Source organism: Glycine max, chromosome 7, assembly GCF_000004515.6.
Source record: "Glycine max cultivar Williams 82 chromosome 7, Glycine_max_v4.0, whole genome shotgun sequence".
NCBI lineage: Eukaryota > Viridiplantae > Streptophyta > Magnoliopsida > Fabales > Fabaceae > Glycine > Glycine max.
Genome location: NC_038243.2, coordinates 34,256,724 through 34,282,013, shown reverse-complemented (window position 1 = coordinate 34,282,013; position 25,290 = coordinate 34,256,724). Strand labels below are relative to the sequence as shown.

General features: G+C 34.6%; 2 protein-coding genes and 1 non-coding gene across 3 annotated transcripts in view; 2 read left to right on the top strand and 1 right to left on the bottom strand.

The window, feature by feature from the left end:
* Positions 1-4,841: 4,841 nt before the first annotated feature.
* LOC100800322 (putative clathrin assembly protein At1g25240) lies at positions 4,842-10,288 on the top strand. The gene is made up of 2 exons (XM_003528332.2): positions 4,842-5,898; positions 10,086-10,288. Exons 1-2 carry the CDS (start codon positions 4,842-4,844, stop codon positions 10,286-10,288), a joined length of 1,260 nt encoding a protein of 419 aa, XP_003528380.2.
* A 57-nt stretch (positions 10,289-10,345) lies between these two features.
* The window catches only part of LOC113002163 (uncharacterized CRM domain-containing protein At3g25440, chloroplastic-like), a 31,796-nt gene continuing 16,851 nt past the window's right edge, over positions 10,346-25,290 (bottom strand). The window contains exon 6 of the mRNA XM_041017532.1: positions 10,346-10,413. Coding sequence (XP_040873466.1) covers positions 10,346-10,413 — 68 coding nt within the window. The remainder of the gene's footprint in view (positions 10,414-25,290) is intronic.
* On the top strand, positions 18,045-18,151 carry LOC113002241 (small nucleolar RNA R71). Its single transcript, XR_003267785.1, has one exon. It is a non-coding gene; the product is annotated as a small nucleolar RNA R71 (small nucleolar RNA).

The following is a 25,290-nucleotide window of genomic DNA, read 5'->3' as shown; positions in this document are numbered from 1 at the left end:
TTAGTGACTTTTTGTGGACGAGCTTGACTAGGCGGGTTGATTTTAGCCTTAGTTTCTCTTTAGTTATTAGTCAATTCAATTAAGAATGAGAAGTCCCAAAGAGAAAACGTCCGATTGATTTTTTTTCGCTTCATTTTACTAAAAGGTATATTTTGATTATTATATTATTATTTTACCTCTTTTTTGATTTCCAACGTGGTTACGGCACGACCGAACGGTCGGAATTCATTTTAACAGAAATTAACGAATATTACAAATCAAATGATCGGTGAAAATTTATTTTATTTTTTGATTAGGCGAGAGATGACTTAAATAAATGACTGAAGCACGTCAAAAGGGGGTACGGAAAGTAAATGAAAACGAGAATAAAAGTACATGAAACAAATGGGGACCACCACGGGTACATAGAATGAATTGAAAAGCTCGGTTTGGGGTACTTACCAGTTGAAGACCGAAGAAAACGAAGAACGAACGATGAATGTCAAAGAACGGTTGAAAATCTTCGCGTAATTACCCACGGAAACGTTATAGAAACGTTACGGAAGCGCCTTGGCTTGTATTTTCTTCACGGAAACAATTTTCCTCAGCAATTTCAAGAGAATACGAAGTGCCAAGAAGGTTGACCCATTTCCTCCTCACTCCTCCCCCTATTTATAGCAAAATAGGGAAGGAGCTTGCCACCCAGCTCGCCCAGGCGAGCAAGGTTGCTTCCTCCAGAAGCAACCGCCTTCTGGAGGAAGAATCTGGAAGGCCCAAGTGGGCCTGATTGCTATTTGTACCCCCTTTTTACTAAATGCACCCCCCTTTACTTTTTTTGGTAATTCTTTTTCCGTAACGTTATGAAACTTTACGAATTTCGTAACGATACTTATTTTCTTTCCGTAAGGTTACGAATCCTTACGAATCATGTATTTAATCTTTTTTAGCTTTGGAAGAAGTTACAGAAACTCACAGATTGCGCAACGACACCTCCTTTTGGTTTCCGCCACATTACGGAATTTCACGGATCGCGTAACCCTGCTTCCTTTTGATTTCCGATGCGTCTCGGGACTTACATATTGTGCAACAAAGGGTGCCAAGTATCTTGAAGCGGCCAATCAAAGGTTGCATGTCATCAGGTAATAATCCCCGGACGAAATTAGGGTATGACAGGTTATTTACAAAAACCGATGTCAATATGAACCTTAACATCGGTTGTAATAGAAAACCGATGTTAACGTTTATATATTAACATCGGTTATTTGTGTATAACTGATGTTAGCGTTTGTATTTTAACATCGGTCATCTATAGATAACCGATGTCAACTCTTATACATTTGTGTATAACTGATGTCGGCGTTTGTATTTTTAACAGCGTTTGTATTTTAACATCGGTCAGTTATAAATAACCGATGTGAACATTTGAATATTAACATCGGTTATGTACACATAACCGATGTTATACACAAAGAACTACACCAAATAAGTGTATGCATCATCAACATTGACATCGGTTTTCTAGCAAAACCGATGTTAATGGAATATATTAACATCGGTTATCGTAGGAAACCGATGTTAATGTATTACATTAACATCGGTTTTTCTAAAAAATTGATGTTAATATAACATATTAACATCGGTTTTACTGCAAAACCAATGTCAACGTTCATCATGCGTACACTTTTTTTGTTGTTGCTCATTGTGTTTAACATCAGGTATTTAGAGAACCGATGTTGCCATATATATGTTAACATCGGTTTTGTAGAACCGATGTTAACATTGATACATTCAACATCGGCACTTTCAACATCGGTTTTAAAACCGATGTAGAATGTTCTAAATAACCGATGTTGAAAGTGTATTTTCTAATAGTGACTGGAGGAAAGACCAGTGGCATGAAGAAGCTTGCTGCTTCCTTTGGCCATGTTGGCACCAAGACCTATTGTTGTTATGCACTCATATTGTTGTTATGAGATTAAAACTAATCTAGGGAATTTCTCAACGAAACTCGATCTCTTTTGTCACCCACTTATCATACCATGATACTACTTGATCACCTTTTCCTATTTTCCATGAAACCCTCCTATCAAACCACCCATTTAAACTCCCTTTATCACATACCAACTTTAGATCTCTCCCCCATAGTGATGAAATAGAAAAAAATTCCTCCCCCAAAAGATCTCTTTAATCACCATACTTTGACTTTAAAACCTAGTATTCAATTGATTAGCTATTGTACAGGATGATGTTTGATGGATATTGTAGTACACATTAACCCAAAAAAGCAATTACTTAGCAGAAAGTATGAAGTACAATAATTGTAAATCAGTATTATCACCAAGCTATAAACAACTACCAATAGCGTGCAAACTATTATAATTTGAAGTTAGAGACAATGTGGATTTCCTATATAAGTAAATGGATTTATTGCAGAATATTATAGAGTTCAAAAACCAGGAATACAGCTAAGAGACAAACTCATAAATTGACATAGACCTAGCTAGTGGATGGTAAAAATTATTTTGACTTTCTGGTATAGCTTCAGCAGTAACTCCTGGACCACAGGATCTTCAAATGTCACACTGATAGTTTGATGCACAACTTCCTATCACCAAGAGGAAAATTCAATGTATCTAAAACTCAAAATTCTTCCAAAGCAAGAGATATTCATCAAAATGGGGATTGCATTGAACATGTCTAATTTTAATATGAAAATATGCAGTGCAAACTAGTAGAAAAAATGAAATCTGAAATGTAAGAATTAAAAACAAAAGTGCATATTTGATTTCTAATCACTGTGTTTTTGTCAACTAATACTGTACCATGCTTATGTTAGGGAAATAGAACCTCACTTATGCAAGATCGAAATGACAAGGCAACTAATTTCTATAAAGCAACTTTGATGCTATCGTTAGAACCATACTAATAGTCAGTGCCTATGCAAGGTTGCACATTCCATGAAGCTAGAAAGTTAAAGGCAAAAATGAAAAGGGGGACACAAACCTTCAACGATGACAATGACTGCGGGGTGGCATGGGAGACACCTTTGACGGCCAGCGACTGACGAAGGGCACGATCTGAGTGAGGGCACAACGTGTACGGTGAGTGAGTGACGGCTTTAGAGAGTGAATGAAGGACTGAGTGAGTGAGTGCCTTTGAGAAATGGTAGCACAAACCACGACAGTTTTTGTGTTTAAATCGTCTTTGTACAAAACCTCCAATTTACAAATTTGTCGTCATGTCGCTATTTTCTTATCCTACAAAAACGGTTATTTAAAAATGACGTCGTTATCTTCCCCTTAATTATAAAAATGTCACTGTGTCAAATGTGCATCGTAAAAAAAAAAAACTTTTTTAGTAGTGATTTTGAGTTTAAAGATTGTAAAGATGAAGAATTTGAGATTTATAATTTTCAAAGATTTAATAAAAACATACTGTAACTATTAAAAACTTCCAACATATTTGAATTAATTATAATAATTAATTTTTAGAAGGCATTTTAATAATCATAATAATAATAATTAAGTTTAACATAATAACGGTTAAAAATTATCATTATGTTAAAATTTATTATTTTAAAAATTAAAATACAGACAGGATTAGTGTCAAATTGATGAAAGGACCATGGTAGGTAAAGTTGCAAACATATAAAGGATCAAAAACTATAATTCTAAAATATAAAATACCGAGGTAGAAATTATTAAAAGCATAAGAGACCAAAAATATATTTTAGCCTGTTAGAAACTTAACATATGTTATGTCAACCAAGTCGCATATTTTATCCATTATTTATATGGGACCTGTTTGTTTAAACTTATTTAAAAAATATATTTTTAATGAAATAAGTAGATATTTATTTTTTTATATGTTTAGCTAAACTTTTTTTAAAAAAAAAAACTAATTTTCTGCTTTTATTTTAATAAGCAAACCATCCACTTTTTTTAAAAAATGACCATGTTTTAAAATGACAATTTTTTTAAAGTTTAAACAAATTGATTGATGGATCAACATAGGATGAATTCCTATTGTACTGTTGTTTTATAAAGTTTACAGTATAATAATATATATAAATTATACTATTTTAATTATACGAACATTACTTTAGTTTTATTTTGTTTTAATTTTTAAATATTTATTAAAATGAAAATAATTTAATTATTTTTATATCACAATTTAACAATAAAATATAATAAAATTTTTTAATTAAAAATGAAAAATCTTAATATAGAAATAAAAGTATATAATTTCTGCAAGATCATAAAATTAGGAAAATAATGCGCTCATATGCTGTGTGACACATTACAAACATTTATAACAGAGAGAAGTCCATCCATATATCATAACTAAAACTATTATTTTGTCTGAAATCAACACTTCAATCCTTTTAAGGAGTAAAACGTGTCAAGTGAAAACCCAACATTCCTAGTGCTAGAATGTAACCGTTTGTCACCAGTTCAACATGATTCATCATTCTATTTTTGACACCGTGACGGTATAGCAACAACATTAATTAACGGTTAACAATTCAATCAATAAAAATTACAATTCATCGTTTAAAGAACTTCGAAATTAAAGTGCGTTTTACGGATGATCCATCATTGTAGCACGCGGCATTAACAACACTTGACGAATTCCACCACATCAATCCCCAAAATATATCGTGAGACAAACAATATAAACAATGAGTACAGCACATCACATACGGTTGGACATATCGGTTGTGTCAAGATCCAACATAGTTCCAAAACTATCATACCAATCTTCACACATTCCGAAGAAGGTTAAGAAACAAGGAAAACATATAATTTCTTCACACAAACCTTTCTTGTTCTTGCAACCATTGCACCCTCACAACCAAAAGAATGAGGCTATGGGTTAAGGCCTCGGGTGCATTGAAAGATACGTATAGCATTTGGGTTGCAAAGCTCTCACCAAGTGGTCCATGTAGGAACCCTGATCTTGAAATCGCGATCATCAAGGCCACTAGCCATAATGAACCGTGCATGGATTACAAGAACGTTCAAAGGGTTTTCAAATGGCTACGTACCTCACCTTTGTACCTTAAACCTCTTCTCTACACAGTCTCCATGAGAATGGAGAAGACTCGTTCATGGGTCGTGGCACTCAAAGGGTTGATGCTCACTCATGGGGTATTTTGTTTTGACTATCCCGCGATGAAAAAAATGGGAAGATTACCATTTGATTTGTCACATTTTAGCGACGTGCATGTAAACCCTAATAAGGCGTGGCTTTTCAATGCATTTGTTCGTTCCTATTTTGCGTATTTGGACCAAAAATCCGCGTTTGTACGATTGGAGGCAACTAAAGAGACCAAGCGTGGGAGCAAGGAGAAGGAAGAGGCCGTGATGGAAGAGCTGCAAGACTTGGAGAAGTTCCTTGGTTTGATTGATTTGCTTCTACAAATCAAGCCTAGTAACCCTAACATGAACGTGGTGCTTATTCTTGAGGTCATGGATTGTGTTATGGACGAGGTTTTGGAAGTCTATGATAAATTTTCCATGAGGGTTCATCGAGTGGTATCGAGGATAATTGATATGGGTGGGAAAGAAGAAGCAAGAGTTGGTCTTGATTTTGTGAGAAAAGTTGAATTGCAAGGTGGTAAGATCTCTATGTACTTTGATTTTTGTAGGGACATTGGGGTCATTAATGTTTCCGAGTGCCCCGAAATCGTGAGGATTGATGAGAAAGACATTCATGAACTAATAAGCATAAGGGATGGTGGTGTCTCCGAGAAGAAAAATTTGAAGTTTGATAATAATAATAATTATAATGATAATAATACTATTGTCGTGTATGAGGGTAATAATTCTAGAGCCATTACCACCATTTCGGATTTCAAGACGGTGATCACTGATCAATGGGAGGTGTTTGATGATGTTATGGATAGTGCCTCCAATGGTACAAGCCTGCATATCGCCACAAGTACTAACCCTTTTGTGGATTCTTTGAGCATCGTACATTATATTCCCGTTTGCAATACTCATATTCTTCCAGATTTAATTGTTTTGTAGCATGTAGAGATAAGTATAAGGTTTAATTTTGCAGTATTTCATGAGGCGTCTTGTAATATGCTTGTAATTTTTGAAAAAGAAATAAAAAAGGATAATGTTTCTGTCTTTCTCATTTTAGCTAACAAGGAAACATATAACTTAAATTTCGAGATTATTATATATAAATCGGACATTTTATTTTCTAAATTTGAAATATCTTTGTTGGTATGTAATTAACTTTATAAATATAGTCCTTAATGTAGTTCCTTTTTCATTTTATTTTTACTGACGCTTTTGCATATAAAAAAGATTAAAACGAATAATATTATATATAAAATGCTTAATTATATTTTAATTTCTAAAATATGGGTTAAATATGTTTGTCCCTTACATTAAAAAATTAGTCCGTGAAATTTTCAAAATCAATTTATTTATTTGAATCTAAAATTATTTTTTTTAATCTCCAAAATAACCACTAATGACGTTAACAAAATCTCTAACATGGCTAACGAAAGGTCATGTAAGTGATTTTTGCATGGATTTTATATATGGTTAAATATTTTTTTGTCCTTCAAAACCAACTTATTTTTGTCCCCCGTATTTAAAATTGATTTTTTAGTCCTCAAATTTAAAAATAATTTTTTAGTTCGTAAATTTAAATGATATGTTCTAGTCCCCTTAATTTGGAAATAGCTTATTATGATCTCAGAGTTTATGGAGGTTATTGAGATAAGACTACATAGTTGTGGTTACGACAATGATCATCAAAGTAGTAAAGGGACACGGAAGAGCAAGAAAGAGAACGGAGAGAAAGAGAGTACTAAGGGAAAAGATGAGAGTGAAATTTAATAATAGAAAGAGGAAAACAAGGAGGTTATTGAGGTAGAAATGATGGAGAGGATGAAAGTAAAAGACGCCAAACAAGATTTTGAAGACTCAGAGTGAGTTGCTACAAAATTTCTTTTATTTTGCTTTAGTGAATTTAGGGGATTTAAAATTATCACAAAATGTATTTTAAAATTTTACATGTTAATCTAAATTTTCGGAGTTTAAAACAATCATAAATTGTATTTTAAGTTTTTTTAAAGATGGTGATTAGTAAATAAGGATTGAAAGGAATAATGAATCCTATTAAATGCAAAAATTGGAATGACTTATGTACCCTTAGTTTACACTGCAAAAGCACGTCAAAACTTATTTACTTTAGATTATTATTTTTTATCGGTAAATATTAGGGATAGTTTGTTTCACAAAATCTTATTAGATTTCCGGTAACATGGAGATGGGAATATAATATTCTCATATTTCTTACAAGTTTTGAAAAAATATTCTTGAGTATTATTGATTTTTGTGAATGTTATAATCTCCTTTTTTTACCATGTTTTCCAACATTTATATTCCCATGAGGATGTGTGGGAAGTGATATCCCCATGAAAATGTAAGAGTTGATCGTCTAATACCTACAAGAAATTCACTAATTAGCGACAACATTTGACCCTGGCTAATTCCTCACTAATTAGTGACAACTCTAGGACAAAATTTATTCTCAGCTGCACCTTCGCAAATTAGTGAGGGAATAAAGAACATGATTTTTCCGTCTCTATTCCCTCATAATGACTTAGCGAGTGATCATTTTCCTTGTAAATATCTCACTAATAGAAATATAATTATTCTAAAAGAAATTGATGTTAGCTAGGGCTTAATTCCCTCTCTTTTCCCCTACTACTTTGTGACTGAATCTCTGCCATAACCACTCATAAAATAGATTGTCAAATTGAGATTAGCAGCGGAACATATCATTTCCAAGTCGTCGTAAAATTTAAAAGGATAAGTTTCCTCACAAATCAATCGCAATAGGTATAAGCAGAATATTATCATTTAGCGAGGGAAGGTTTCCCTTGCAATTTAATTGTGAGAAAATTAAATTAAATTAAAAGTTTGCAAAGGATAATTTTTCTCACAAATCCCTCGCAAAATGAATTAAAGTATAAAATGTATAAGCAATTTTAGTTCCTTTATCGATAAATGACATGCAAAGTTGTTTATGATTTAAAAAATAATTGTGAAAATAATAAACATAAGACTAGAACTCAAGTATCTTAGTTTGACCAACACCAACTAAACCACTAAATCAATTAAATAACTTAAGTAATACTATAAAAACTATTATATATAAATGACTAATAAACGTCAAATTTACTAGATTTTAATATGCATTTTGTGATGTTTATTTAGAATTTTAGTTAACTTTAGGCTTTGTTTTGAATCAAATTTGTTTTAAATTCAGTTTTTACTTTGTCTTAGGTAGAATTTTATGTTTTAGTTATGTTGAATGAAATTTTGATAGTTTTTCAGCAAAATCTCCCGCTTAACCGCTAGAGCTTCAGAGGCACAAAATTAGCAAAAAGTTCTAGAAGGAGAAATTGTGAAAATTGAAGATAAAAGCTAGGAAAATCAAGAGCAAGATATTTTTCAAGGATAAATTAGATGAATAAGAAGATAATTACTCGAATTAATTAGAGATATTATTTGTTTGTAATTTCTTATGATTATCTCCTTAATTAAACCTAGCTACAATTCTATTAATACGAGGCTAGGCATTTATTGTAATGTTGTACAAGTCCTGAGCAATTCTTAGAATTGTATTTTGGACTTCCACTTACTAGACATTTGCATTATTACATCAGACACTTTAGGTTTCATTGTATTATTTTTATGAGTGCAATTCCTTCCACCTAGGAAAGGAAAGGGTGAACCTTATATCGCTTTAATTCTATCAATTCAATACTTCATCTTGAGTTCTTTATTTGTTTTTGTACTTAATATTTTTATTTGATTGACCAGTTTATAAATGAAATCAAGAATTGACTTGTGCTTTGGCGAGCTTTGTTGAAACCCAAACATGAATCAAGTACTTGATTGGGTTTATCTATACGGATAGAATAATCTTGATTAAGCCTCGCTAATTCTCAACCATTAATGTTGATTGCTTGTGTCGGTATGCCTATGGGATTGGGTATCGAGAAAGTACATAGTTTAGAATCTATGGCCATGTGGGAGTTGGGTAGAATACATTACTGAATTGGGGATGAGCAAGAGAGATGAGTAGAAAATTGTAAAGTTATAATGGATCGAGCCAATTCTAAGTCCAAACCTAGACAGTCATTCATCAAGATCGACGTCATCATCCAAATCTAGTATTTCTATCTTTACTTAATTATTTTATTGTCATTTAGTTTTTATTGCAATTTATTTTATGTTATTTATTTCATGACAATCACAAAACAAAAATACAAAAACCTAGTTCTTAGTTATATAATTACATGAAATCTCTCATTTATTCCTTTGGGAGACACCTGGATGATAGTTAAGTTTCTAAATCATAATTGGGTTACACTTGGCCTATAATTTAAATCTAAAGTGAAATAAAATCCTAACAATTACTATAAAAGTTAATTCATATTTTGTATTATTTATTTAATTTTAAAAAGAAAGCACTATGAAAAGCAGTAAACATGATAATGATGGTAAATCATTTATCATTTATATCTAATTTTTTTTGTCATGGATATAGAGGAGGACCAGCAAGTTCCAATCATTCTAGGAAGTTCCTTCATGAGAACTGTTCATGAAATCATCAATGTTCATAAAGGAGTCTACAGACTTAGAGAGGGCAAGAAACAAATGTCATTCAAGGCATTGAAGATTTTCTCAATGAATCGGCTCACCAACAATACCTTGACAATCCACATGCTATACGTCGAGCTATTGGCGTTAAAGAAGTGCTTACTAGGACGCAACCTAGCATTATAACTTTAACTTTTTCTTTTAGTATTTTAAATTCTTAGGTTAGTTTAAATTTAAATTTATTTCATTTTAATTCGTAGTATAGTTTTTAATTTTAAGTTTGGAGTAAAAAAAAATTGTCTTAAAAAAATTAGAAAATTGAAAAAAAAAACCAAAAAAATAACATGGGAGGTAGAATTCTGAGCCACCTGGCGCTTAAGCACCCAAAATGGCACTCAAGCATCGGCTATCTTGCTTAAGCGAGCCCTTGATAGAGAGGAACCTGCATTGTTACCAATTGTGGAGCAGATATTCATAACCCCGACCTCGATGTGGAGGAAGTGGCAAGGCAAAGAGAAGAAAAGAGACAACAACAACAAGAGGCACAACAAGCTCCAATGGGCTATGAAGCAGAGATGCTCAACATGAGGACGACCATGGTCACCAACAACTGCGCCATTAACATGATAATGGATTTTCTTTATGACTTCTCCCTACATGTCACCACATAAGCTATCAGACCTTATCATTGCCCATCCCAAGAGAAATATGTAGCCTATGTGGCATGGTCAATTGGCTTTAGGGACAATGCCAATGTTGGCCAGGGAAGTGGCCAGGCTCTTGATCGAGGCCGTACCTGAATCAAATAAACATGAAAAATGCAGTAACTAGTAAGTGATCCTAGGTCGTTTCCCAACGAGCAGTGACAAACCAAATGTTCATAATATACTTGTAGTAACAGTAACGATTGGGGGGGGGGGGTTTGGTTGTTTGGTAATTAAAGAGCAGAACAAGTAAACTGGAATACGAAACTACTAATATTAAAAACGGGTTGTTTCCTCTGATTCAGAAGCCATTCTCTTATCCTGGGTTATGGAGAATTCGTCCCTAACAGTCAACCACTTAATCCAACCCTATTTCAATTTACTAAGCGAAAATCAACTTAGGGTTTTCAATACGTGATTAGGCACCACATACACCAGTTAGCCCTTCGTCCATTAAGCATGAACGCAAGTTAGGCTCAGAGGCAATTAATCGAACACAAAGCGTGCACTGATTAATATTCACGAAATTGAGATAACTGGTGAAGGGAAAACTGCCAGGAAACCACATTACAAGCGAAACCTCAAAGAGAGTTGGGCTTCGTCCTCAAAAGGAAACAACACCAGAAAATCTAGCCTTCCATGGATTCAAACAGAAAACGCAAATGAAAAATGAAACAGAAATATAAATGAACAAAAACGTAAATGAACAGAAATGTAAATGAACAGAAACATAAATAAAAGTAGAAGAAGAAGCACGAATGAACTCGTAATTAGAAGCAGAAAACGGAAATTTGCATTAAGAACGAAAATTGTAACAAGGGAACAGAAAAACGTGAAAACCTAAAACCAAAGCTCTGAATAATGAAAATAGCATAACAGAATGCCCTGCACGAATCCCAAGGCAGCTATTTAAAAAGAGTCACTCAAAGTCACTGGGCCCTATTACAATACTCTGGCCCAAAACGAAATAAACACTAAACAACATAAAATAAAATTGCGAAATTTCCTAATTAGAAATTAACTAAGGTAAGCGCTGCTTTATTTGCCCTCTTCAAGTCCACAACTAAAATCCGGATTAAGCCCAATGTTTCATTAATTCCTGAAATTAGATTAAAAACATCAAATTAGCTAAATGAGCCCAAATAATAAAACTGCCTAATTAATTGACAATTGAGACCAATCAATAATTAAAATGGTGCAAAAAGGGTTTAGAAAATAGAAGAAAATGATGGCACATCAAAACCCCCCATACTTAGCCTTTTGCACTCCTGGGCAAAATGAAACAAAGAACAAAATCCAAGGATATCAAAGAGAGACAAACAACCACATTCATATATTTCTCAATGAACATCAAGGAATGAAAGGAATGGGTAACATCTAACATAAGGAGATCCAAAAAGTCAAGACATTCATGAAAATCATCCAAGCAACCCAATCATGGCAAAATAGTTAATCAGCTCAAGAATGAAAAGTGATAAAGCCTCACAAGATATACACTCTATCTCTCAAGTGTCTAGGCTACTATTTACCCTCAAAGCACCCATGAAAGCAAACACCACATAGACTTGGCAAGATTCTAAAATTGACAATCAACCCACAAACACAAGCACATGAGGATCAAAAGGTCTTTTAAGGTTGTAATGGGGCCAAGGACAAGGTATGGAGAAATATGGAATAAGTGGCTAAATCCCAAAGGAATAGAGGAGCAAAGGGGAATAAGTGCATATTAAGAAAAAAATAAGAAAATAAAAAGAAGTAAAGATAAAATTTAAACATGAAGAGTAGAACCAAGAGTTTCATCATTCTTGTGCCATTTAAGATCTTATTCACTCAACTTTATTGCTTTTCTTTTTCTTTTTTTCGAATTTTTTTTTTTTACTCTATAGCCTTTGAGAAACAATATTTCATTCAGCATGTCCAACATTTAACCAATATACAATGTACATCAAGTATGGCCCAAAATACATCATGAAGCATAGCCAACAAACAAGTTGTCCAATGAAACAAAAACCCCCCACACTTATTCCTAAAACAATTCCAAAGCTCCAAAATTCCTTAAGGATATGGTGATATCATGGTTTTTCACTTAAGGCTTGTAGTGAGCTTCAAAACAAGGAAAGGGAAACAAGGCTCAAAAGGGCTATCAAAGGAATTAATTCAAGGTAAGTCCATTTGGCTAGAAGCTTATGAGAACAAAATTGCCTCAATCATTTCCAAATATGCATGTGAATTAGGACGCATCAACAAGAATCAAGCCAAGGCTATTGTGCAAGCAATCAATGGGGCAAAACACACCAAATGATTATGATGATGGATGGCTCAAATTCTCACAAAGGTAAAATCATCACTTTCAAATTGAGCTTTCAAAACTATCATGACATGTAGAGAAGAATCAAGGATTTCAAGTCACAAAATGTCAAGAACTTATATTTTCAAAACAATTACCCATTTCTTGAACATATCCTATAATTCAAAGAAAAACATGCAAAGTCGTACGTGCACACAAAATTGACCCAAAATATTAAACTAAAAATCCGACGAAACTATCAACATTAACAAATTAACACGACTAACAAATTAACAAAACCAACAAAACTAGCAAAACCAAAGAACACTCCCCCCCCCCCCCCCATACTTAAACAACACATTGTCCTCAATGTAGCACAATTAAAAGATTAAAAACAATTAAATCATCAAAGAGAATCGGACAAGTGTAATAAAAGCAAAGAAAGAGATAGGAAAAGAAAAACTCCCTAAGTCATGGTGGAGGAAGAGTAGGGTGGAGTAAGGAAGTCTCTTCCACCACTACGTCCACTAAAGAAGGGTTCGTGAGGAATGGCTTAAGTCGATGTCCGTTGACCTTGAAGCTCTTGTTTGTGGAGTCACTTTTGATCTCAACTGTAACATAAGGAAAAACATTAGTAACAACAAAAGGACCAATCCACTTAGACCTCAACTTACCACTCATGAGTCCAAGCCTAGAATTATACAATAACATTTTTTGCCCAACCACGAAGTCTTTTTTAACTATCATGCTATCATGGAACTTCTTGGTCTTTTCTTTGTAGAACTTGGCATTCTCGTAGGCTTCTAGGCGGATTTCATCTAACTCACTCAGTTGCAACTTTCTTTCATCACCAACTTGATCCATAGAGAAGTTGCAAGTCTTCACTGCCCAGTAAGCTTTGTGCTCAATTTCCACTGGAAGATGACATGCCTTTCCAAAGACAACCCGATAAGGAGACATTCCTATGGGTGCTTTGTAGGCAGTCCGATGTGCCCAGAGAGCATCATCAAGCCTGGTACTCCAATCTTTCCTGCTTGGCTGCACAATCTTCTCTAAAATTCGCTTGATTTCTCGGTTAGAAATTTCTGCCTGTCCATTGGTCTGGGGGTGGTATGGTGTGGACACCCTGTGTACCACCCCGTACTTTTTAAGCAGGGCATGCATTGTCCTGTTGCAAAAATGGGTTCCTTGATCACTAACAATTGCTTTAGGTACTCCAAACCTGCAAAACAGATTAGACCTGACAAAGTCTGCGACAACTTTAGCATCATTAGTTCTAGTGGGCTTGGCTTCCACCCATTTTGAAACATAGGAAAATGCAAGGAGAATGTAAACATAACCAAAAGAGACAGGAAAAGGACCCATGAAATCTATACCCCAGACATCAAACACCTCACAGAATAGCATAGGTTGCTGAGGCATTTGTTGTCGCCATGTAAGTGTATTTCCTGCTCTCTGACACTGCTCACAAGTGCTGCAGATCTTCCACGCATCTTTAAAGATGGTGGGCCAATAAAAACCACAATCAAGCACTTTGCGAGCTGTCCTTTGAACACCCAGATGACCTCCCGGTGCGGAAGAATGACAGAACTGCAGGACTGAGTCAGTCTCATGATCTGGAATGCACCGTCTAATGACCTGATCACTGCACAATTTCCACAAGTAGGGGTCATCCCAAATAAAATGCTTAGCATCACTTTTAATTTTATCTTTTTGGGCCTTAGATGCTAAGGGAGGAAAAACAGAGGCAACTAAATAATTGACAATGTTAGCAAACCAGGGAGTAGAAAGAGAGTCAGAAATACTATACAATATATACAAATGATCATCCGGGAAATCATCCCGAATAGGTGAATCTGCATCAGAGACACGTTCGATCCGACTCAAATGATCAGCAACTAGATTTTGTGCTCCGCTCCTATCACGGATCTCCAAGTCAAACTCTTGGAGCCAGAGCATCCATCGGATCAACCTAGGCTTAGAATCAGCCTTCTTCAACAAGTACTTTAGAGCTGCATGGTCAGTATACACAATAATGCGAGTACCAAGCAAATAAGATCGAAATTTTTCAAGAGCAAAAACTATGGCTAGAAGCTCTTTCTCAGTAGTAGTATAATTTGCTTGGGCAACATCTAAAGTCCTAGAAGTATAATATATCACCCTGGGCAATTTATCAATTTTCTGAGCAAGGACAGCCCCCAATGCATAATTTGATGCATCACACATAAGCTCAAAAGGGTCTGTCCAATCGGGTGCTGGATGATGGGGGTGGTAGTCAACGCTCTTTTGAGGCAATCAAAAGCCTCTTTGCATCTGTCATTAAAGTCAAACTCCACCTCCTTTTGCAACAAGTTGGACAGTGGAAGGGCTACTTTTCTAAAATCCCTTATAAAGCGCCTGTAGAATCCTGCATGACCAAGAAAAGATCGCACCTCTCGCACACAAGAGGGGTAAGGCAATTGTGAAATAACAGAAATTTTTGCAGGATCTACTTCAATACCCTTATTGGAAATAATGTGGCCTAAAACTATACCTTGCTCAACCATAAAATGACATTTTTCAAAATTTAGAACAAGGTTATTTTCAATGCATCTATTCAAAACTTTTTCCAAACTATTCAAACAACCATCAAAAGAGGATCCATATACAGTGAAATTATCCATAAACACCTCTATGCAATTTTCTAAAAAATCACTGAAAATACTAATCATGCACCGCTGGAAGGTACCAGGGGCATTGCACAGGCCGAAAGGCATCCTCCTATAAGCAAAAGTGCCGAAGGGGCAGGTGAATGTGGTCTTTTCCTGATCCTTAGGAGCAATAGTAATTTGCATATAACCAGAAAAACCATTAAGGAAACAGTAGTAGGATTTACCTACCAGGCGTTCAAGCATCTGGTCAATGAATGGCAGGGGAAAATGGTCCTTTTTGGTAACATGGTTCAGCCTCCTATAGTCAATGCAGACTCTCCAACTGTTCTGCACCCGAGTAGGAATCAGCTCCTCCTTCTCATTTCTGATCACTGTGAGGCCAGTCTTCTTCGGGACTACCTGGACGGGACTCACCCATTGGCTATCGGAGATAGGATAAATGATTCCAGCTTGCAAAAGCTTGGTTATCTCCTTCTTCACTACATCAAGAATCACCGGGTTGAGTCTTCTCTGTGGTTGTCTTACTGGTTTAGCTCCATCCTCTAAATTTATTCGATGCATACATGTGGATGGGCTAATACCAGGAATGTCCGCCAGGGTCCAGCCTATAGCCTTCTTATGCTTCTTGAGAACTGACAACAACTTCTCCTCTTGCTCATCAGCAAGGGAGGCAGATATAATCACTGGAAAACTCTTGCTACCATCCAAGTAAGCGTATTTTAAATTTGATGGCAGAGGCTTCAATTCTGGTGTGGTCGGCTGGACAGTGGTAGAAGGAGATGGTTTCTCAGCCTTTACCTCATAAAGAAAGTCAGAGGTATGTGTACTTCCTGAAACATGGTTAGTCCTATCTGACTCTATAAAATCAATCTCGAGAGGTAAAACACCACCACCAGACATGCAATCAATATCACTCTCAGATTCACTCTTAGCATCAAATTCAAACATATGATCAAGTACAATTTCAGACTCAATGCATGAAGAGTGAGAGGCATGCAGATTAGAATAAAGATCAGTCATGTATTCATCAACAACATGGTCAATTATTTCAGCACGAAATACAGAAAGATCTTCAGATGGGTATTTCATAGCATCCAGAATATTAAAATGAACAGTTATGTCACCAAATTCCATAGACAGTGTGCCTGCATAAACATCTATCTTAGTTCTAGCAGTTTTCATAAAGGGTCTGCCTAGAATGATGGGAACTGATCCTTGAGAAAATCCATCTTCCATATTCAAGATATAAAAATCAACAGGGAAAATCAGTTCACCAACTCTAACTAAGACATCTTCTATGAAACCAACAGGATAGGCAACACTTCTATTAGCTAAATGAATTACCACATCAGTTGACTGCAAGGGACCTAGAGATAGAGAATTAAAAATCGACAGAGGCATAACACTAACACAGGCTCCTAAATCTAGCATGGCATTGTCAAACTTACTATTCCCTATAATACAAGGTATGCTGAATGTACCTGGATCTTTGCATTTTTCAGGAATTTGAGGAACAGATTTACCAATCAATGCGGAGACATTTCTGCCCATGCTAATTCGTTCACTTCCTTTAAGCTTCCGCTTATTAGTGCACAGCTCCTTCAAGAATTTGGCATATCTTGGAATTTTCTTTATTGCATCCAATAGAGGTATGTTTACCTCTACTTTTCTAAACGTTTCCAAGATCTCTTTCTCTGCCTCTTCCATTTTTTTGTTGGAAACTGCTCTTGGAGGGAATGGAAGAGGGGGGATGTGATGCTTCTGCAAATCAGAATTACCTGTGGAAGAAGATTCACCTGCACAGAAATTGTTAGGTAAATTTTTGTCATCACCTTTTTCTAGAATAGAGTGAAGTTTGGCAGGTTCATTTGCAGATGAGGAAGGTGCTACGGGTTGAGGTCCTTGACATTGCTTTCCCGACCTCAATGAAATGGCACTGACATTTTTGGGATTTTGGACAGCTTGAGAAGGCAGCTTGTCAGAATTCTGGGACTGTTGTTGATTCAATTGGGTAGCCAATTGTCCCATCTGATTGGTTAAGCTCTGAATGGAGGCTCTGGTCTCTTGCTGAAACTGCATGTTCTGCATAGTCATTTGCCTCACAAGTTCTTCGAGGGAAGGTTGTGGAGGGGCCTCAACTGTTGGCTGTTTCTGGGGTTGTTGCTGTTGTTGGATTGGTGGAGGAATGTATGGTCTGCTTGGGCCAGCAGCATTTTGGAAAGAAGGAGCAGGCTGCTGTTGTTGTTGCTGAGTGCTGGAACATCTGAGGTTAGGGTGATTCCTCCATCCAGGGTTGTATTTGTTGTTGGAGAGGTCATAATTGCTCTGCTGTGGTTGATTTTGCTGCTGAGGTTGAGGAGGTCTATTGTAAATATTTGCAGCATAAGCTTCAGGCTGCTCAATTGCTCCAGGTTGCTGCATGGAAGGGCAAAGGTCTATATGGTTGTCAGCAGAGGAGCACAAACCACAAACCCTTGCGACAGGTACAGATTTCTTATTCAAGGCCAGCTAGGTTACTAAGTTAACCAATGCATCCAGTTTGCCTTCAAGCTTCTTAGTTTCAGATGATGCAGATGGGTTTGTAGCTACCTCATGCACTCCTCTAATGACTATGGCATCATTTCTGGCGCTAAACTGCTGGGAGTTGGAGGCCATCTTCTCAATTAAATTTCTGGCTTCAGCAGGAGTCATGTCTCCAAGGGCTCCACCACTGGCAGCATCTATCATACTTTTCTCCATATTACTGAGTCCTTCATAAAAATATTGGAGAAGAAGCTGTTCTGAAATCTGATGGTGGGGGCAACTGGCACATAGTTTCTTAAATCTCTCCCAGTACTCATACAGGCTCTCTCCACTGAGTTGTCTAATACCTGAGATATCCTTCCTGATGGCTGTGGTCCTGGAAGCAGGGAAAATTTTTTCTAAGAATACTCTTTTAAGGTCATCCCAGCTCGTGATGGACCTTGGAGCAAGGTAATACAGCCAGTCCTTCGCCACTCCCTCTAATGAATGAGGAAAAGCCTTCAGAAATATGTGATCCTCTTGGACATCTGGGGGTTTCATGGTGGAGCAGACAATGTGAAATTCTTTCAAATGTTTGTGTGGGTCTTCACCTGCAAGGCCATGAAACTTTGGAAGCAAATGAATCAGTCCAGTTTTAAGAACATATGGGACATCCTCATCAGGGTATTGGATGCACAAGCTTTCGTAGGTGAAATCAGGTGCAGCCATTTCCCTTAGAGTCCTCTCACGAGGTGGAGGTTGTGCCATGTTCTCAGAATATGCAAAATCAGAATGCTCAGAATCAAAATGCTCAAAATTATAATGCTCAAGATCAGGATGTTCAAAATCACCAATAACAGAATGCACAGATTCACCAGTTATGGAAGGCTCAGAATGATCAAAAGGTATAAAATGATGCCTAACTAATCTATGAAATGTCCTATCTATCTCAGGATCAAAGGGTTGTAAGTCAGATGGATTGCCTCTAGTCATACACTACATTCAGCATGCACACAACTAGTTGCCTTGTCATGTAAATAAAGGTGTAGGTTTGAACTACAGCTACACTCAAATGATATCCAAATGACTTGAAATTTTGTGAGCAACCCTATAAAATGATGAGAAGATAGCACAAAAAATTTCAGACAAAAATTCAAAGTCTAACTATGAAAGCTAAAAATGGTAGGTTAAGAAAAATAAGTGAATAAAACTTGAAAAATAAAAAACTTTTGACCGAATCACTTTTTTTGGACGATGGAGACCTCAGCCGGCCTACAGCTGGCTGCCACGGCGTAGGAAATTTTTTTCTAGTTATGGCCGTTTGAATTTTTGACAAACACAAAATTTGCTAGTTTTTTGGAACTTTCAAATCTGACCAAACTAAAGGCTCTAGCTATTTTTCCCATAAAATATGGATTAAAAGAAGTTACCACAAAAAAAATCAGCCAAAAATAACAACCCTAGCTACTAAAACAAAAAATCTCAAATAATTCAGCATGGGTGGTCGCTAAAATCCGTCTCTATTTGATTTCTACTACTACTCTGTTTTTGCCGCAAGCACAATCTTCACAGCAAAACACCCAAGACTGAAACAGGGGAAACGCTTAATGGGAAAACTGAAACAGAACACACATTAAACAAAATACCAGGACACTAAACAACACTAACACACATACTAACACAATACTAACAATTTAAACATAAAACACGAAAGGATTAAACATACAACACTAGCTAGCTATTATGAACCTTTGGACACTGCTCCCCGACAACGATGCCAAATTTGATCGAGGCCGTACCCGAATCAAATAAACATGAAAAATGCAGTAACTAGGAAGTGATCCTAGGTCGTTTCCCAACAAGCAATGACAAACCAAATGTTCATAATATACTTGTAGTAACAGTAACGATTGGGGGGGGGGGGGGTTTGGTTGTTTGGTAATTAAAGAGCAGAACAAGTAAACTGGAACACGAAACTACTAATATTAAAAATGGGTTTTTTCCTCTGATTCAGAAGCCATTCTCTTATCCTGGGTTATGGAGAATTCGTCCCTAACAGTCAACCACTTAATCCAACCCTATTTCAATTTACTAAGCGAAAATCAACTTAGGGTTTTCAATACGTGATTAGGCACCACATACACCAGTTAGCCCTTCGTCCATTAAGCATGAACGCAAGTTAGGCTCAGAGGCAATTAATCGAACACAAAGCATGCACTGATTAATATTCACGAAATTGGGATAACTGGTGAAGGGAAAACTGCCAAGAAACCACATTACAAGCGAAACCTCAAAGAGAGTTGGGCTTCGTCCTCAAAAGGAAACAACACCAGAAAACCTAGCCTTCCATGGATTCAAACAGAAAACGCAAATGAAATATGAACAGAAACGTAAATGAACAGAAACGTAAATGAATAGAAACGTAAATGAAAGTAGAAGAAGAAGCACGAATGAACTCGTAATTAGAAGCAGAAAATGGAAATTTGCATTAAGAACGAAAATTGTAACAAGGGAACAGAAAAACGTGAAAACCTAAAACCAAAGCTCTGGATAATGAAAATAGCATAACAGAATGCCCTGCACGAATCCCAAGGCAGCTATTTAAAAAGAGTCACTCAAAGTCACTGGGCCCTATTACAATACTCTGGCCCAAAACGAAATAAACACTGAACAACATAAAATAAAATTGCGAAATTTCCTAATTAGAAATTAACTAAGGTAAGTGTTGCTTTATTTGCCCTCTTCAAGTCCACAACTAAAATCCGGATTAAGCCCAATGTTTCATTAATTCCTGAAATTAGATTAAAAACATCAAATTAGCTAAATGAGCCCAAATAATAAAACTGCCTAATTAATTGACAATTGAGACCAATCAATAATTAAAATGGTGCAAAAAGGGTTTAGAAAATAGAAGAAAATGATGGCACATCAGCTCTACAAGAAGAAGCTATGGAGAAAGAAATTGCGCATGATGGCAATGGAGATGAGGGCCATTGAGCCCTAGTGAAGTTTTTCTATCCCCCTTCTTTTTATTGCTTTTATTTTTGTTTGCTTTTTTAAAATTTTTTATTTGTTTTATGTTTTGTTTGTTTAAGTAGAATAGTTTAGGATTGATGTTTAGGAAGTTTGTTTTAGTTTTTAGGAAACACATGAATTAGGAACATCACCCTTTTTCTATTGCAAACCCCACATGAGTTAAACAAAAAAAATATTTGAATAAAAGATTTGTGTGCTTAAATCATTCTTTGTGTGGTTGAACTCATATGCTGATTGTGAAAACCATTGAATTGATTGACTGAAAAGTGTAATGAGTTTGCCATGAATGATGTAGCTTGTAGACCTAGCTCGATGAATGAGTGAACCTTATATTGATACATATATTGAGAGCACTCTTGTTTCACACATAGTAGACTTTGACTAAATCTCTAGTATATTGATTGCAATTATATGCAGTGAAGTGATCAAGGCCATGTTTGCATGTTAAGCCTAGAGCCAAAAAGTCAATGCACCTTACTTTAAGCTTAATTGATGTATTATTTTCTAATTCCATAACCTTGAAATTTGTATGTTTATGTATCTGCTATTACCCTTAACTTAAAGGATAAGAGTATGTTTAGGAATTGGGAAAAGTTTTGAGTTTGGAGTGGCAATGCACCACTCAAAGAGAACAAAATAAAGGGTACCAATAAGTTATCATGCTAGAAAAGATTGAAAGTATTATCCTCATTCTCTCTTGTAAAGTATTGAAAAAGAAAACATCTAAAAAATAGAAAAATAAAGGAGAACAAGAGAGAAGCAAAGTAAAGAAAAAATCAAAAATTGAGGACAAAACAAGTATGTATGAAATTGAAAAATTAGGGGTAGCAAGGATTGGTAGGAAGTGAATGAAAATCCAATGAATAGACTAAATGTTTTCCTTCCTTTGAGTTACTTTTGAATATCTAGAAAAAACCAATTTTCCTTGTTAGCCAAGTCCCATTACAAGCCAAGAAAGTCCTTAGTGATATTTGCATGCATTTGATTTTTTGATTAACTTGAGATGAAAGTCAAAGTTGAATTGTGGTGTCTTAAATTATGAATTGAGTGAAACACTTACCCAAAGCTAAGTCAAAAGCTTAAGAGTGAAACACTTATTGTTAGGACAAGTTACTATGACATTAAATTTGATTGTCATTCTGGTTGCATATTTCTAACATTGCATTTGATTTTTTGAGCTAAAAAGTTGAATGTGGGCACCATACTTAGTTGATTGAAGCACATGAACATAAAAATTGTTAAATAAAGGGTAATGCAAGAAGAGTGTGTATGTAACTTGTCATTGTGTATCCTTAGTCTTTAGTTTTAATTTGTCTTTTGTTTTTGAATCCTTACATTTTTTAAGTAGCTTTTATTGTTTTAGTTAGTCTTGCTTGAGGACAAGCAAGACTCTAAGTTTGGGGTGTTGATAAATGTCAAATTTATTGGATTTTTATATGTATTTTGTGACGTTTATTTGGCATTTTATGTTTTAGTTATTTTTAGTGATTTTTTGTTAGTTTTCCAGCAAAAATATCCCGCTTAATTAAGTGTCAGAGCTCCAATGGTCCAAAATCAACAGAAAGTTCTAGAAAAAGAAATTACGAGAATTGTAAATTAAAGTTAGGAAAATCAAGAGCAAAATATTTTTCAAGAACAAATCAACGAAAGAAAAAGATAATTACTTGAATTAATTAGAGATATTATTTGTTTGTAATTTCTTGTGATTATCTCCTTAATTAAACCTAGTTACAATTCTATAAATAGGAGGCTAGACATTCATTGTAACAGTGTATAAGTCTCGAGCAATTCTTAGAATTATATTTTAGACTTCCACCTACTAAATGTTTGCATTACTACATCAGACACTTTAGGTTTCATTGTATTATTTTTATGAGTATAATTCCTTCCACCTAGGAAAGGAAATGATGAACCTTGTTTCACTTTAATTCTATCAATTCAATACTTCATCATGAGTTCTTTATTTGTTTATGTACTTAATGTTTTTATTTGATTGACCATTTTATAAATGAATTCAGGAATTGGCTTGCGCTTTGGTGAGCCTTGTTCAAACATGAACATGAATCAATTATTTGATTGGGATTATCTCTAAGGATAGAATAATTTTTGTTAAGTCTCTCCAATTCTCGACCATTAATGTTGATTACATGTGTCAGTATGTCCAAGGGATTGGGCATCGGGCAAATAGTTTAGAATTTGCGACCATGCAAGAGTTGGGGTAGAATATATTAATGAATTAGGGATGAGCAAAAAAGATGAGTAGATAATTATGAAGGTACAATGGATTGAACAAATTCCAAGTCCAAACCTAGACATTCATTTATCAAGTCTAGTATTTCTATCTTTAGTTAATTATTTTATTGTTATTTAATTTTGATTGCAATTTATTTTATGTTATTTATTTCATGACAATCACAAAACAAAAATACAAAAATCTAGTTCTTAGTTAAATTATTACATGAAATCCCTCCTTTATTCCTTTGGGAGACAACCTGGACGATAGTTCAATTGCTACATCATGATTGTGTTAAACTTGACCAATAAGTTGAATCTAACGTGAAATAAAACCCTAACAACTACTATAAAAGTTAATTCATATTTTGTATTATTTATTTAATTTTAAATATGTTTTAAAAAAAATTTATCCAATAAATATAATGATAAAAACATCTAATAATAAATTATATAATTTATTATTTAACATAGTTTTCCAACTTTTTTTAATCATTTTTTACCACATCAATAATTTAAAATTATAATGTCATAATATTTAAAATAAATTATAAAATTGTAGTATTATAATATTTAAATATGATATTATATTATAATATTCGTATACATTTATGTTTATAAAATTTTATTGGTATAATATGTACATAAATAAAATTATTGTGCTTTTTTTTAAATTAATGCAACAATTGTTTAGAAACTATAAGATCTCATTTTGAATTTAATTTAAATGTAATCAAAATTTAGAGGTCAAATCTTATATTTCGTTGGGTGTGCCCACCATAGGATAACAAAGGTATGTGGTATTGATATAGTCCTCAAAAAAAAATATCGTTATCATCCTACCAATGTATATCAAGAGCAACAAAAAAGTATATATTTCTTGGTGCTTGCTCTATTTTAAGTGTTGAGCTGTGGAGAATATATTTTTTCTGCGACGTTGTATACAAGCAATTCCTAATTACACAAACCTCACTGACATTCAAGAGCTAGAACACGATAAATCTAAGGCAACTCATGGATTCAAAATCCTATAAGAAAGATGTCATCATTCTCTGCCACAACTTATGTGAGTCCTCATCCTCGTTGCCCTATTGCCTTTCGTGATGCCATGAACAAGAAGTTTCTATGAACAAAGACCTCACTGGCACTCAATAGCTAGAACACGGTAGATCTAAAGCAGTTCATAGACTTGAGATCCGCATTTGTTTCTTCATAACATAATGATTTGATATTATTTTATTGATGATAAGTGGATTAGTATGATTGAATTGTATAGTTTTGTAGTATTTTCAAATTGATTATATTTTGATAATGAGTTAAAATTTTAAAATCTACTTGGCAAGAGTTTGCTTATTATGTTATCACAAGAGGCAAAGCACCAATGCCTTGTTACTTACAATGAATTTTTCAACAAAGTGGATAAAAAATGGGGAATATGTCTCTAGAAAAGCTAAGAACTTCATTTTAAGTATTTTTTTATTGATACTCTCTTTGTTAATTTGTTTGCTACTATTGTCTTGCTATTTAGATTGCAAACATAGTTGCAGACATAGACATAATCACTACAACAATCATTGCAAACACATATGCAAGCACAAATGGAGGACATGTAGTTATAGATGCAAGCACTGATGCAAGCACAAAAGGAGTTCTTTGGAAAAGAGATATCATCTGTCTTCATGAATCCAACACCATCATCAGACAAAATAAATGATAAAATTGCACTTTAATTTGATTAAATTTCTCTTTTTATTTATGTTGTAAGAGTCAACAATAGATGAGACTTGTTGACAATGTTTAAGTGTTTATTGTTGCATTTTATTTGTTATGCACTTTGATGACAATGTTTATTATTTAGTTATCTTGAAAGAGGACTAGTCAATAAGAGTTTGATGACAATGTTTAAGCATTTTTCTAATTGTTACTTTGAATCATGTTATCTTCAACCAGTTTGAAATTTATAATTTTAGCTAGCTTGAATCATAATACTTTTTAAATTTATTTTTTGTTGCATTAATCAAAACACATGTCAGTAATTATTTTAAAATAAAAATATAAAATAAAATTGAATTTGCAAAGGAAAAGAAAGAGATTTGTGAGAGAATAGCAATTGAAAGGAAATGGGCAAACTTGAGAAAAATTACGAGCAAATAGCTATAGGGAACAGCGAAGGCATAATGAATAAATAATTGTGAGAGAATAATGGTAAGGAACAATGAGGCAATTGCAAGGGACATATTGTAAGGAACAATGAGAGAAGA